The sequence below is a fragment of the Coffea eugenioides genome, chromosome 11 (assembly GCF_003713205.1).
Source record: "Coffea eugenioides isolate CCC68of chromosome 11, Ceug_1.0, whole genome shotgun sequence".
NCBI classification, from domain to species: domain Eukaryota; kingdom Viridiplantae; phylum Streptophyta; class Magnoliopsida; order Gentianales; family Rubiaceae; genus Coffea; species Coffea eugenioides.
Window position 1 is genome coordinate 50,715,722 of NC_040045.1, and position 14,546 is coordinate 50,730,267.

General features: G+C 38.0%; 2 protein-coding genes across 3 annotated transcripts; one reads left to right on the top strand and one right to left on the bottom strand.

Moving 5' to 3' along the window:
* The first annotated feature begins 575 nt into the window (after nt 1-575).
* LOC113752910 (CDPK-related protein kinase) lies at nt 576-5,840 on the top strand. The gene is made up of 11 exons (XM_027296958.1): nt 576-1,494; nt 2,484-2,614; nt 2,907-2,948; nt 3,075-3,183; nt 3,516-3,594; nt 3,699-3,995; nt 4,086-4,198; nt 4,608-4,715; nt 4,814-4,876; nt 4,957-5,124; nt 5,269-5,840. Exons 1-11 carry the CDS (start codon nt 937-939, stop codon nt 5,407-5,409), a joined length of 1,809 nt encoding a protein of 602 aa, XP_027152759.1. The 5' UTR covers nt 576-936; the 3' UTR covers nt 5,410-5,840.
* A 3,181-nt stretch (nt 5,841-9,021) lies between these two features.
* On the bottom strand, nt 9,022-11,685 carry LOC113751266 (3-ketodihydrosphingosine reductase). 2 transcript variants are annotated; one of them, XM_027295206.1, is made up of 5 exons: nt 10,880-11,685; nt 10,489-10,748; nt 10,269-10,362; nt 9,994-10,105; nt 9,022-9,553 (listed from the first exon to the last, which is right to left on the bottom strand). In XM_027295206.1, the coding sequence occupies exons 1-5, from the start codon at nt 11,013-11,015 to the stop codon at nt 9,358-9,360; spliced, it is 798 nt and encodes a 265-aa protein (XP_027151007.1). In that variant the 5' UTR covers nt 11,016-11,685; the 3' UTR covers nt 9,022-9,357. The 2 variants fall into 2 exon arrangements, with proteins under 2 accessions (XP_027151007.1, XP_027151006.1); XM_027295205.1 differs by having other exon boundaries at nt 9,022-9,558.
* Between the last annotated feature and the right edge of the window lie 2,861 nt (nt 11,686-14,546).

A 14,546-nucleotide genomic window follows, 5' to 3' on the forward strand; every position in this document is an offset into this window, starting at 1 on the left:
ATTGCACTGTCAGTCCTTGACACTTGCAGCGAGCTTTCATCTGTCGCCGTTTACATCACACAATTTCACACTGGTCCTGCTGATTTTCACTTATATGTAGGCACTCCTTTTATATATACACCCAAAAAAAAAAACCTTCTCACCCCTCTCCACACGCCTCCCACCTCCAACCAATTGCTAAATACACGGATTCGAATCTTAAACCTATGAATAGAGAGACGCCTCTAAAAGTGCTGTTATAATCACTAAATAGACTTTAATAATTATCATATTAGTATCATGTGCGCTGATTAATCAAGAAGAAAAACAATCTTAAAAAAGTTCAGACTACTACTTATGATTATTGAATGAATACTTAGTTTGAATTGGCAACAAATATTTTCAAACCGGATGTAATAATAAACACATTAAATATTTTGGCAACTTAGTATCCGGTGTGAGGTTGTATATTAAAAAAAAAGTAGTTGAATTAAAGATTTGGGAAGAGATTTTGTATTATACACGGACGCAGTACAATTGAATGTGTGCCATGTTGAGTGCCATGAGGGACCTTAGAAGATTGCATTGTATATCTGAGACACTGCTGATGCAATTTCCCAAAAACTATTAAATTTTATTTTCCGACAAAAGTGTAACATCGTCGATCGTGGTTTCTTTTTTATCAACTTCTGCTCTGAACCCGCTCGCAGATCTCTCTTTTTTCTCGCTCTATCAGCAGTCTGCAGCAGAGACAAAGTTCAAAGCTTTCCCCCTCCAAAACCCCAAAAAGTAAGGAAAAAAGAAATTATAGCTTCAATTCAATCTTGAACTGGCAATGGTTTCAGTTCTGAGCTAAGGATTTTTCGTTCTAGATAGGGTTGTGTTTGGGGAGGGAGGGAGCTCAGGTGGTAATAAATTCCAAATAACGAAGAGGAAAGAGCACCTGAAGTCCTGAACATGGGTATTTGCACTTCCAAACCCTCCCCGGAACCCAATCTTCATCAAGATTCCAAGCAAAACCCTATTCCAACCAAGGATAAAAATAACCCAGCCCAGGTCAAGGATAACGGTGGAAACTCCAGCAATCAGCAAGAAAGCAAGAAATCAGATGCGGAATCCGCTAAAAAATCTCCGCTTTTCCCCTTTTACAGCCCTAGTCCAGCGCATTATTTGTTCTCCAAGAAGTCTCCGGCGAGATCTTCCGCGAATTCCACGCCCAGGAGGTTTTTTAAGCGACCGTTCCCGCCTCCGTCTCCGGCGAAGCACATTAAGGCGGTGTTAGCTAAGAGGCACGGGTCTGTGAAGCCGAACGAGGCGTCGATACCGGAGGGGAATGAATCCGATACGGTGGCGGCTCTGGATAAAAGCTTTGGATTTTCTAAGCATTTTGGAAATAAGTATGAGCTGGGAGAAGAAGTGGGAAGAGGGCATTTTGGGTATACTTGTAAAGCTAAGTTCAAGAAAGGGGAGCTTAAGGGGCAAGAAGTTGCCGTTAAGGTCATCCCAAAAGTCAAGGTTTGGCATTTTTCAGAGTTGTAATTCTACTTTGCTGACACTTCAGCATTTTTTTTGTAGCTATTTTCTGAAAGTTCCTATTTTCTCTTTTGGTGTGATCTATGTGAGTTGAGTAGTGGTAATCCGCATTGATTTATTGATTGATCGTTATTGAAGTTTCAGAGATCAGATCTGTGAAAAGGAAATTAGAGGAAGCAGTAAAAGATCATGTTTGGGAGTGGAATTTGCCCTTTCTATAGATGTTTTTGTCCAGTTGTGATGTTTAAGTAGTATACTGGGTTTTAGCTGGAAAGATGGTAGCGTTGATTTTTCTATTCTTCTAGCTTTAGTCTATGGGAGGTTTTACACGTTTGACTTTATTTTCCATGTTTTTCTCCTAGTACATGTGATTTTCAATAAGCATATAGGAAGATTTTTTGTCCTCTCTCTGCTATTCCTTTTTCATGAATAGTAATATTGGAGCAGAGAGTTTCCATGATCATGTTTGTATCACCGATGCTTGCACTAATCTTCTGGCTGGCCTTTAACATTAAATTGGACTTCAGATAGATTCCATGGATGGCTGCTTGTTGGTTATTGTGCGTTAAGAAGGCTTGAGATTCCATTTATTACACAAGGAATTAGTAGTCTTATATGATGTCAGGATAATTAGCTTCTGTAGTTATTAGTACTTGTTTTGGGAGGACGCTCCCGGTATGTGGATGAATTCTAATGCTCTTCCACATTGTGCATTTTTCATTGTTCATGTGTCTGCGATCTGATACTTATCCCTAAAAGAAATGTTCTTTTCAATCTGATGGGACATATGGATAGTCTTTTTTTGTTGCTCTATTTTTCCAGTATGTTGCTTTTCATTAGATTTCTATATTTTATTGCTCTAGGACCATGTATTATGCTTTTGAATGTGTTTGTTTTCATGCATTTCCTGTGAAGTTTGGTTATTGAAATTTCTTTTACAGCAAGTATTTCTTTTCTTTCTCTTGAACCAGATGACCACTGCCATAGCCATTGAAGATGTAAGAAGGGAGGTAAAGATATTGAGAGCCTTAACAGGACATAGCAATCTCGTACAATTTTATGATGCATATGAAGACCATGACAACGTCTTCATTGTAATGGAGTAAGATCTGATAACTTGATTTGAAGCCCATCGTATTTCTTTACCTATGTGTCTGTGTATGTATTACTCAGAGTTTCTTTGCCTATGTATCTGTGTATGTATCAACTAAGAGACTTTTGGATCAAATTGCTTTAGCAGTAAATTTACAGTTTTGCATGTGTTATGACTTATGTGGCTTCATCATGTTTTGTTTCTTGCCTGTTGTCGTTTTAATACACAGAGACATGTGCATTCATTCCATTGTATCTGAACGTTTTGACAATTCTAAAATTAGTTATCATGCTTTTTGAAGGCTTTGTGAAGGAGGGGAGCTTTTGGATAGAATACTTTCGAGGTAATTCACTTGTTTTAGCGTAATTAAATACCTGGTGAACTTTAGTGCCATTGAGTTTCTGATGGTGTTTAGGAAAGATATTGTAGAATGGAACTCTGTGATAAAAGGAGCTCTTTTGTTCTGCAGGGGCGGGAAATATGCAGAAGATGATGCAAAGGCTGTGATGGTACAGATTCTAAATGTTGTTGCTTTTTGTCATCTGCAGGGTGTGGTGCACCGGGATCTTAAACCTGAGGTGGGAGATCTTTTGATTTTAAACTGCTTATACTTTTAATTCTCTCTTGAATCACAACATTTTGTTTTTTTCTGCCACTCTCCCTGCCTGTTAGCTTGACAGTCCCCCTTCCCAAGAAGACTAAACTGGTTGTGAACTTTTGTAACTGAATTTTTTGTTCATCAACGTACACTTTTACAGAAGTGAAACGTCAAGATGACATGTTAGTTCTCGGGGATACAATATATTCATGCTTGTCAAAGAAGATATGCCACTTCATGTTTATTTTCCTACCTGCCCTATGTTGTTGCTGTGCTACATTCTTGTCTAACTGTGGCTTATTGCTGGAGCAGAACTTCTTGTTCACTTCTAAGGATGAGAATTCACAACTTAAAGCTATTGATTTTGGATTATCAGATTTCGTCAAGCCAGGTTTTTTCTCTGTCCCTAGTCTTCTTAATGGTTAATATCTGTATCCTCCTTTTGGTAGTTCTGGAAAATTAACTATCCAATTGAATGAAATAATTGCTTCTCAGATGAAAGGCTTAATGACATTGTTGGTAGTGCATACTATGTTGCTCCTGAAGTTCTGCACAGATCATATAGCACAGAGGCTGATGTGTGGAGTATTGGAGTTATAGCATATATTCTTCTGTGTGGCAGCCGTCCTTTTTGGGCTCGAACTGAGTCAGGGATCTTTAGGACAGTTCTAAAGGCTGATCCAAGTTTTGAAGAACAACCTTGGCCTGCTCTGTCTTCGGAAGCAAAAGACTTTGTTAAACGTTTGTTAAATAAGGATCCCCGTAAAAGAATGACTGCAGCACAAGCCTTAAGTGAGCTTCCTATTATGTGTCAAAGATAAAATGTCACTTTTTTAAGTCTTCTTTTCATGTTTAAAGTCTTCTTGAAATTTTTGGCTTCAGGTCATCCATGGATTAAACATGGTAATAATGTGAAGGTACCGCTGGACATTTTAATCTTCAAACTCATGAAGGCTTACATGCGGTCTTCTGCACTTCGTAAAGCTGCCTTGCGGGTATGTATTTGCAAATTGTTTATCTCATATTCTAATTTCCTAAAAATGTTGGTATTTCCTTTTTTTTTTGGGCATATCTTTTCCTGTTCTTTGAGGAAAAATAAACTGGGTTGAGTCCTCCTAAACTGTGTATCTTTTGTTTGATGCCACACCTGTATCAATGATAGTTAGGTTGCTGTTTGACTTGTGGCCCTTTCATTTGTAAAGAGCAATTGCCTTTGGTATCCCTAGTTTATTGGTGTTGTTTACCTCACCCTTCATTTCAAAACAAGTGTTACTTTGATGCATCGATTATTGAAATGAAAGCTCCATTATGGCAGCTAGTAGGTGTTTGGGAATGTCACTTGAAAAGCTCTCCTGGTCTCGTTCTTCTTTTGGTTCCTTGACTTTTGTGCTCTAACTTTGGCAGGCTTTATCTAAGACATTAACCGTAGATGAGCTATATTATTTGAAAGAGCAATTTGCACTGCTGGAGCCAAGCAAGAATGGCACCATAAGCTTGGAAAATATTAAAGCGGTTAGTTTATCTGCAAAATGTTTTGTTTCTGTTTTCTTACTGAATTTTAGGATTTTATAACTTCTCTTAATCTTGACTCTATATTCGTATCGTGCCAGGTCTTGATGAAAAATGCAACCGAAGCTATGAAGGAGTCTCGTATCCATGATTTTCTGGGTTCAGTACGTAAAATTATGAAACGATGGAATTCCTTCTTGTATGAAGTTTCTTCTGCTTAACTAATTTGCATTCTATCCTTCAGCTTAATGCACTGCAGTACAGAAGGATGGATTTTGAGGAGTTCTGTGCAGCTGTATTAAGCGTCCATCAGCTTGAGGCACTTGATAGATGGGAGCAGCATGCTCGCTGTGCGTATGAACTTTTTGAGAAGGATGGAAACAGGGCCATTATGATTGAGGAATTGGCTTCGGTAATTACACTTTTCCATTGTTCGATTTGAATTGACTTTTCATCGGATTGCTTCTCGCGATCCGAAAGTGTGTTTTCTCAGAGCGGATAAATTTTGGTAGCATTACAAACGCTGCAGTGTAATGATTTCAAATCCTTGTTCCAGGAACTTGGCCTCAGCCCTTCTGTGCCCGTTCATGCTGTTCTCCATGATTGGATCAGGCACACTGATGGAAAGCTCAGTTTTCTGGGATTTGTAAAATTGTTGCATGGTGTGTCTAGCCGCTCTCTTCCTAAAGTTCAATGACAGTCGTAGGAGGTGCCCTCGTGCACCTAATGGCTAATGACTGCACATTTGGGGATCTTTTGGCAAATCAAGGAGCTCATAATTGGTGATTGAGATCATTTTGCACACCATCATTTGCTGCAACAAAGATTGGACTTTGGGATTGGTATTTAGGTCGTGGCAGAGGCTTGGTCGTGTCCATTATATTTTTTTAGAGGATCAGAACTGTCATTACTGATTACCGTGCGGTGAACATGTGATTAGGTTTGCCACTGTAAAGCTGTAGTTAATTTCATACTTAACGTTTTAGATTAGAATATTTTTCAGTTGGTTCTGGACGCAACCTCTTTTACTAACACATAGTTACGCCTTGACATGTTGGATTGCCCTGTATCTTCCCTTGCTCTGCATTTTTTCCTAATCAAGAATTTCTCTTGAACTTTTGCCGTTTACCTTCATCTTTCGTTTCTTAATACTAATAATAATACTCTCAATGATGGTTTGTAATATCAAATTTGATGCACGTTACATATTCTTCTATTGAAAGCGAAACTTGATGTGAAATTGAACCCTCGAGTCTTCAGCTTCTTCCCGTCCTAGAGAATGCTTTTGGTTAACTTTCAACCCGCAAAGGAAGAAGATACGAGGTGGAAATTGTGTCCATAGAGAGTATTTTATCATAGAATTTCTATGGTGGAAGCTCTTTCTCCGGCGTCCTATATTTCATATTATAGGATGACCAAAACACCTACCACTCGTGACCCCCCCCCCGGGGGGGAAGGGTGGCTCCTACTTTTGGGGATTAGACTCGTAACCCAGTATGACCGGATATTAGATTATTAGGAATAATTTTAAAAATATTATATTATATGTGATGTATATGAGATAAAAAAATGATTAAAAAAATATGTTGATGATCTAAGTAAATAAAAATTTGCAAATAAATAACTACCAAAATGTGGCTTCATGACCAACCAAATGAGCACCTATGTAAATATATCTTGGTTGAGGATTAGTAGTGTGTTTGGGTAGAAAATTATCTGAAATAATTATTATAATATTTTTTCTTATGTGATATATGTGAAATAAAAAAATGATTGAAAAAATAAGAGAGTTATTAAAAAATATATTTATAATGCAAACAAATGATATTTAGAAAAAAATTTCTATCCAAAGATGTGAGATTATTTGTTTTTGACTGCAGCTTCTCTCCATCTCCTGCACGACTTTACCATTTTTTTTTTTTTAGTTACAAAGGAGAGCTAAGCAGCTCAATGCATAGATACTAAACGAGGGGTAGTATGATATCCAAATTCATCCGTCTCCTAACTATGTCGGGTGGGCTTAATAAGCAATACATCCTTGGCTCCTTGTTGAGGCTGTCTTTAGCTAAGCAATCCGCACTGTTTGTTTCCTTATCCTTACCTCCCATTCCTTGCGTCTCCACCATTCAATTTGTTTCAGCAGATTGGAGTGGGGGCTAAATTCAGGTGGTTTCTTCACTTTACCATTTTGCATTTGCCCGCTGTGTTCCTTTTCTTTTTAATTCTTTCAGTAGGCTCGAGCGTTGAGCAATTCGGTCTATACATGTTTTAGTAAGGTGCTAGAATATCTTTACTTTTGAGAAAATTGGGACAAGAATAACAACCCCTTGATTGTGTTAATTTCTTTTTCGCCTCTAACCAACTGGTGACATTTATCCAAATCAAAAAATAGAAAAGTTTGTGACCCAGAATTTGAAGATATTCACGTGCACAAATGGATATAGCAAGCTGATTGATTGAACAAATTGCCGTAGAAGAATACCACTGTAGTATATATATATATATGTGTGCGCGTGAGAGAGATCTCCCTCCGTCTCATAAAATTCATTATCTGTTACTCGAAAGAATGTGTAATTTATGTATAATAATATTAATAAAAAAGATTATTTTTACTTCTTTTTATATCCTAAGGGCAGCTCCAATGGGGGTGTAATGGGGAGCCATTACACCGCTCCATGACACGGCTCGCCATTGGAGCCAGTGTCATGGAGATTACACGCATCACATGTATGATGCGTGTAATCCATTGAATGTGGGCCCTATGGCAACGGTAAAATTCCAGCACAAAGCACATTTAACATTTCCAACGGTTATATCCAACGGCACTATTTTTAGAATTCTATATAAACACACAACACTTTTTGCTAAAACATATCCCAATATTCTACTCTATTATTTCTTTTATTCTCTCACACACTTCTACTCTCTCACTCATTTAATTCATTTTTTGTGATTATGGATGAAAATTGGAGTAGTTTTACAAATATGTTAAATGCTCCAAATATAGAAAATTCTTCATCCTCACAAAATCAAAACCCCCAAAATATTATGTTATGGAGTTCAACTAATTACATTCCGAATTATTAATTAAGTATGGATTATTATGATATCTTCGCATTTGAAGTATCAAATATTTGTTTAATTTCCTACATAATTATTTTTAAAAAAATAACAATATATTATTTTTGAAACATAGAAAAAGATATATTATTCAAACTTAAAAATTAATAATATCATTTTTAGAAAATAAAAAAATTCAAAATGTACAAAATTTAACGAAAGTTAGTACTTTATTTTTTAAAAATAACAAAATTAGTTTTAAAAATTACTTTATTTATTTATGGGATATGAGTTATGCATTATTAAAATAAATATTTGATTAATTGTGGACCCATGCTATTACACCTTGTGGAGTGTAATCCATTGTGAGTGAAAGTGTAATAAAAGAGGAGAAAGTGGAATGCTGACGTGGCATGTGGATTACACTCCACAAAGTGTAATAGCATTGTGGATGCTCGGTGAAAGGCCATCTTTTATTCAATGTATTGATAATTGTGGAGAATAAGTGATGGATTACATGAAAAGTAAAGATTAAATTTCATTAAAAAGGTGGAGTGACTTCACTAAGATAAAAATTAGTTTGAAACAAAAAAAAAAATGGCAAATTTTTCGAGACGAAGGAATATAATTTATGAACGGTCGCTGGGCGCAATATCGACCTTTGACTTTGAGGAGCATCAAACGTGGGAATGTGATTCGAGTCCATCAGGATGACGCCTTGTGTGTACTAAATTGGAACACGCAGCCGCCTTTTGTCCATGCAAACCCCATCCCACACCAAACGTGTTGTGGGGCATTTACAAATGGGTCCTCCTGTGTCTGAACTCTGAATGGCTACTTGCGAGTAATTGAGTATAAATAGATTTAAGTAGCGTGTCAAGTGGTAGTATTGTGATGAAAAAAATTAGCAAAAAGACTATTTTGTCCTTAATTGGTGGGAAATGCAACTTGTGAGGCTTGTGATCCAAGTATAGCTTCCAAAAACAGTAATGCACGACAAGTAAAGGGTACAGAAATTAGAGAGGGGGGGAGGGGAGGGAAGATATTTATATTTGAGACAGAGACATTTCAGCCCGAAAAGTGAAATGAAAACGATTGAACGATCATACGAATTTATAATTGTGTAATTACATTAAAAATAAGAATTAATCTTATATATGCTGACAGTTTTATATATTATTACGATTGGATATATGATACATAAGTAAAATATGAATTTAAAATTTAAATTCAAATAAATTATCACGCATCTAATGCTAATGTATATATGTTGTCAGTATATAAAAAAATTAATTCTAAAAATAAGCAGGAACTAAATTAGGACCAGCACTACTAAAACGTCACCGTCACACGAAAGCAGCCCCAAAAATTATATGAGCCTGCGCTCACTTTTATAGCAGAAAAGGGCGACAGCTGCTCCTATCATTTGCAACTTGAAATCCTGTACGCATGCATGTCGACGCAAGTAAACAGGACAGGAAGTGAAGACTTGTTGAAAGAGCGGGAGAGTAATGTTGTAATGATTAATCGATGGAAGACAGTAGTAGTAGGGACGCGCTCTTAATTTCATTTCATTCAGAAAAGACTAGAGTTTGAGGGACGGAGGTCGATCTCTTGGGTCCAAGCGGATCGGTCTTGAATGTGCAATTGCCAATAGGTTTGAGCCAGCACGTCTGGGTCCATAATCTCTTCCCCTCCTCCGATACCAATCTGCTGCTGCTGCTGCTGCTCTTGTTGTTCCCCAACCCCCTTTGATCTTTGTTGTGAAGTTGATGACGTTGCTGCCCTGCCAATCCATTCAATGAATTTAAGTTTTCAAGCCAGCCTTAATTATAGCATCTTCCTCATACCCGAGTTTATGACCAGTATAGTAATACTGCTACCTAATTTACTGTTAAAGCAGGGCATAGTTTGAGGTATAGCATGTTTCTTCATGCCAAAAGCAGGATTTCATTGTAGGTGGTTCCCAGTGAGGCAACATATTCTTGAATCCCAACATATTAATGAATCCCAACTTAATATCTCTACAGAATGTTGAGAATGACGAACCAAAAAAGAGCTTGGCAGGAAAAATCAAGAATCGAGATTCAGAAATTTCAGCAAAGAAACCAATATGAACATGGTAATAAATTACGCAAGCGTGGCATAACTCTCCACACATGCATATGCACGATAGAACTGGCTAGCAAATTAACCAGGAGATAAATAAAAACAGACAAACCGAGGTACGCCGATATAGCCGTCTATGATGACATGTGCCACGTGTACACCCTGAGGTTGAAACTCTCTAGCCAGACACTGCGATAAGGCTCTCAATGCAAACTTCCCGCAACCTGACACAGAAGTAGAAGTGAAAAAGGGAGGAGAAAACAGTGTCAGAGAATCATCTGTTGTCATACTATACTGTGCGATTGCGGGCTGATGGAATACATAGCGCGTTCTTGCAGTTACCATATAGTACTGGTAAAACCCTACTTAATTAGGATCAGTACATACATAATTCCGAGTAACCGGCTATTCCATTAAGGGAAGCAAAACAGCCCGTAAAGAGAATCGTCCCTCGGCCTCTATCCACCATGCCCGGCAGTACCTGAGGTTTCATCGATCCCAGGGGCGGAAAAAAAAAGGAACAATTTATCCAGGTAAATCAGAGCCGTTACTAGTTACTAGTTAACTGCTAGCTGTTTAGAGTGGAGAAGAAGTAATGGACAGGGACCTGTTGGGCACAGTGGAAGGCGCCGACGGAGGAAACGGCGATGGACTTCTCAAAATGTTGGACTCTCATGTCGGCGAAGTTAGTGGGAGGCCAAGACATGGGATGGTACGCATTGTACACCAACACCTCCACGAAACCTAAAGACAGAACCCCCTCGAATGCCTCCCTTATACTTTTCGTGTCCGAGCAATCAATTCGAATCGCAAACACTCGAGCCTTTTCATCCCTCGCTATCTCATCCGCAAATCTCGACAGTCTCCCTGCATCTTGCAATCAAACTGTCATGCATAATTCTGAAGTAGTTGAAATAAAAAGATTGGGAAAAAAAAAAGAGTGTCAAAGGCAATAATCGTCCGTTACTGATAGTCAGCAATGTATATAGAGTACTGGCCTAAGTCACTGGAGAGGATGGCAAGGGTGTAGCCTTCGCGGGCGAACTTGCGGGCGATGGAGAGGCCGAGCTTGGGTCCGACGCCCACAATGGCGGCGATGCCTTTGGAGGAGGGGGAACTCGCCATGCTACGCATCTTTGCCAGCCTATTCTAATTGGCTTGCTAACAAATGGAGGAGTACTATTTTTAGCTTTTACTACTAATTCAGTAATGACGGTACTATATGTGTTGAGAGAGTACGAGGGGTGAGTGACACAAGTGGGTTTCTAGGATTTTGACTCAAAGGTTTATTACTACTGCAACAACAGTGAAGTCCTACGAAATCAATCAGTGAAACCCTCGTCTTTGATCTTTCCGTCTAGTCGCAGCAGTATTCTTGAACTGAAGCAGTGGAGAATTAGGAGACAATGGACTACTCATAGGAGGGGGTATGGTGGTGCGCAGTTTAGAAGTCGTTTTCTGAACTCTAAATGGGTGTTTCCTAGACGAGAAGCAACGGTGGGGTGAATAGACTCTCCCACCCTTCCCCCACTCCCAACGCGGTGAGCTTTCAGCTTCGACGGAGTTTCTTTCCTTTTAGCCTGACTGCTTTAGATCTTTAATCCGAATCCGAAGCTTTAGTAGTAAACTGGTAAAGTATCGACGGAGTTTCTTTCTCTTTAGCCCGACTGCTTTAGATCTTTAATCCGAATCCCCAGCTTTAGTAGTAAACTGGGAAGTAGTACAACCCCAGCCCTCTCAAAAGAAGTTACTGCCATGGTGATTTGAAGCTGGATGTCTCTCCGTTGATCTCTCTCCTTGTTTATATTTAAACTTAAGCAACATTATTATAAAATTATGTGATTGTATTATTACTTTCCTTTTTGATGATCAATATATTAAAAATAATATTTTTAAAAAAATATTTTGACATTCCATTTATACGAAATATTTGAACAGCGAAAAATGGATGATAAAATTTACAATGATCAATCAAACGGCAAAACTTGGTCAATTCCATGCAAAATTTTATGTATAACTAGCACAAATAATAAACTATATTATAAGCGGTGTTGGTTTTTAAATTAATTTCATTGAAGTATAATGGAGAGAAATTCTCTCTAATGCATGCAATGAAGAGAAGTTTAATCCGATTGGAGCCTATCAAGTTAAGTTGTCGTCCAATTCAAATTGATTTTTTAAGTCTTACAACTATATGTGGCGTAAATTGATACGATATTTAATGTAAAACATAACTCTGTAATTTATATAATGTGTTTGAAAAAGTGCATATCCAAACGGACCCAATAGTATTTGAAAAACTCAGCAATCCAAACTGAGCATAGGTTTGTGCAAAAATTACGTTTATAAAATTTACATTTGGATGTTGTTAAATCTATCTATACGCACAAAAAAATTAAGTTTAAACAGGAACTTGCGAAGTCCAAACCCATGGCCATGCCTCTAGTTTATCCGCCTCCCCCTCTATTTGATCTTCTGGTGTTTTCCGGTACGTGACTCTCTGCTTGCAAAGTAGACAAAAAATTACGAGCAATTTGACTTTTAATAATTCATAGTAAATGTCTGCCCACTCACCAGTCACCACGACTGGATTGGACCACCCCTTTTTTCGTTGTGCATAGGCTCCACGTTCGCTGCCGGGACAGGCAATGCGTGACCCCGTTTCGTTCTTCCAACCCACCCTCTAATTCTATTCAACTTTACAGCTTCATGGTTCTTCTTTCTGTCCTTCATTCTCCGATCAGACCCTCCAGGAGGAGTTAATGCCAGCCAAATCGGAGGCATACTCCCAGCCTCCGTCCTCCCGCCGGCGAAATCCAGTTCTGCTGAACCTCTTTTCTGCAAAACATTTTAGCGTTAATTCTTGACAAGTGCCTTTTTTTGTTATTATTATTATTATGCAGCATGGATATGCCCAACATTATGTGAATTTTGAGCTTCAAAAATGGCATATTCACGGAGGAAGCATCGGACGATTCCTGTTAACAAGTTCCATAGAGGCATTGTTGAAGAGTGAATTCTTAGTATTTCTTTGGTTGGATTGATGAGTTCTAGTACTCCAAATTGTCGAGAGGCCGCGGCCAACTTGGGCGATAGATAACCAGCGCAGCCCCACTTACGGCCCTTTTTCTATATTGGGAAGTGAATCTCCTAATTTGGGGTTTGGCTACGCGGAAGCAGATCATCAATCTTTCAAAAAGCTCCCCATTTTCTTTACCAGCTGGAGGGTACGCTAAAGTGCATCATATTTCATATCCACAACTTGTGTCCCAATGCCCAGTTTGGCCCTTGGATTAGATATCTCGTGTCGTAGATGAATTCTGCTGCCTTCATAATTATCATTTCAGAATTTATCAACCACAACATTAAAAGCAACCACCCAACACCAAAAAAAACTGATGCCAAGAATCCCTTGTAATTCAGCTGGATAGGACTTGGATGTAGACGGGCAACTGCATGCAAATGGACAAATTTATTTAGCTTCACTCTTCAATTTAGCAGCAAAGTGTACATTTTCTCAATAAATTAAATAGGTTGAATGATATATCATTTCAATCAAGACCATTGCCTTGCTATGAAAGGCCGCACTTATCCTACGTACAAAGGTGCTGCTGAGACAGACAACACAGTAGTAGCTTCGAGAATATGAAAATTAACCAAAAAAAAAAAAAAAAGCTTCGAGGACATGAAATTACAGTAGGGCATGCAGGCAAATATGGGATCAGAGGCCTCCACAATTGTCAGTGATGATTGAATCGCACGACATAAACACTAACAGAACAAATGCAGATACTAATATATAACAATCGACAAATATACAATAAATTTTTTCATTTCTTGAAACTTGTACCTAAAAATTGTGTTAGTATTTATATTTATTATTTTAATATGTACATTACACACGGTGCAATTATAACTAAACTAAGAATTGGTGGTGATGATCTTGGTCTACACCAAAGCAAGAAGATGTAATAAACCACCTCAGCAGCTATGTTGTGAACTGGTATTGCATATGGGATAACGCATGATCAGAAATTTTGTTTTAACAGGTTCGTAGCATTATATGTAAAAAAAAAAAAAAAAAAAAAAAGATGTCCAATTCACTGATTTTACCATTTCCCCTTTCCTTGCTGCATCCTTGAATATAGCTTCAATGGAAAGGGGAAAAAAATATACCAATAAATAAGAAAGAGAAGAGATGTATCCCTCTCTATCTTTAGAAACTTAGAGGTAGATCAAAGGAAGAGACAGCGGGCGTGATTGGAGAGCACGAACTGAAAAACAGGAAATAGATGTTTAAATGGGCTGGGACAAAGACAGATTAGGGAGGCTCCTGAGTCCTGACTTGAAGATCCGTGTTGGTTTGGATTTGCAAGTTACCTGTTGTTAGCAAGACAATTCACACGACGGGCCAGGCCCGGATTACTACTGGGCTTTTTGCTTAGAAAGTCTAAAATAAATGGGAAAACCAAAATAAATAAAATTAAATATATTAGTAGCTCGTTTTAAAAAATATATATATAATAATAGGAGTGTAAGAGTGCAATATTACAATTTAAATCCACAACATAACAATTCAAGATGCTTTAATTAGCCTGATTTTTTTTTTCTATTTTAAGACCAGACACTAATTTTTTTTATGTAATTCGTTTACCTACTTACTTA

Bases quoted from the DNA above. Each gene is read 5' to 3' on its own strand.
- LOC113751266 (XM_027295205.1), bottom strand. From the start codon at position 11,015: ATGCGTAGCATGGCGAGTTCCCCCTCCTCCAAAGGCATCGCCGCCATT. The intron at 10,749-10,879 runs GCCAGTACTCTA...TGCAAGATGCAG, and splicing joins CATCCTCTCCAGTGACTTAG to GGAGACTGTCGAGATTTGCG. The intron at 9,559-9,993 runs GTTTGTCTGTTT...ATGGATTGGCAG, and splicing joins GGCTATATCGGCGTACCTCG to GGCAGCAACGTCATCAACTT.
- LOC113752910 (XM_027296958.1), top strand. From the start codon at position 937: ATGGGTATTTGCACTTCCAAACCCTCCCCGGAACCCAATCTTCATCAA. The intron at 3,184-3,515 runs GTGGGAGATCTT...TTGCTGGAGCAG, and splicing joins ACCGGGATCTTAAACCTGAG to AACTTCTTGTTCACTTCTAA. The intron at 5,125-5,268 runs GTAATTACACTT...TCCTTGTTCCAG, and splicing joins TGATTGAGGAATTGGCTTCG to GAACTTGGCCTCAGCCCTTC.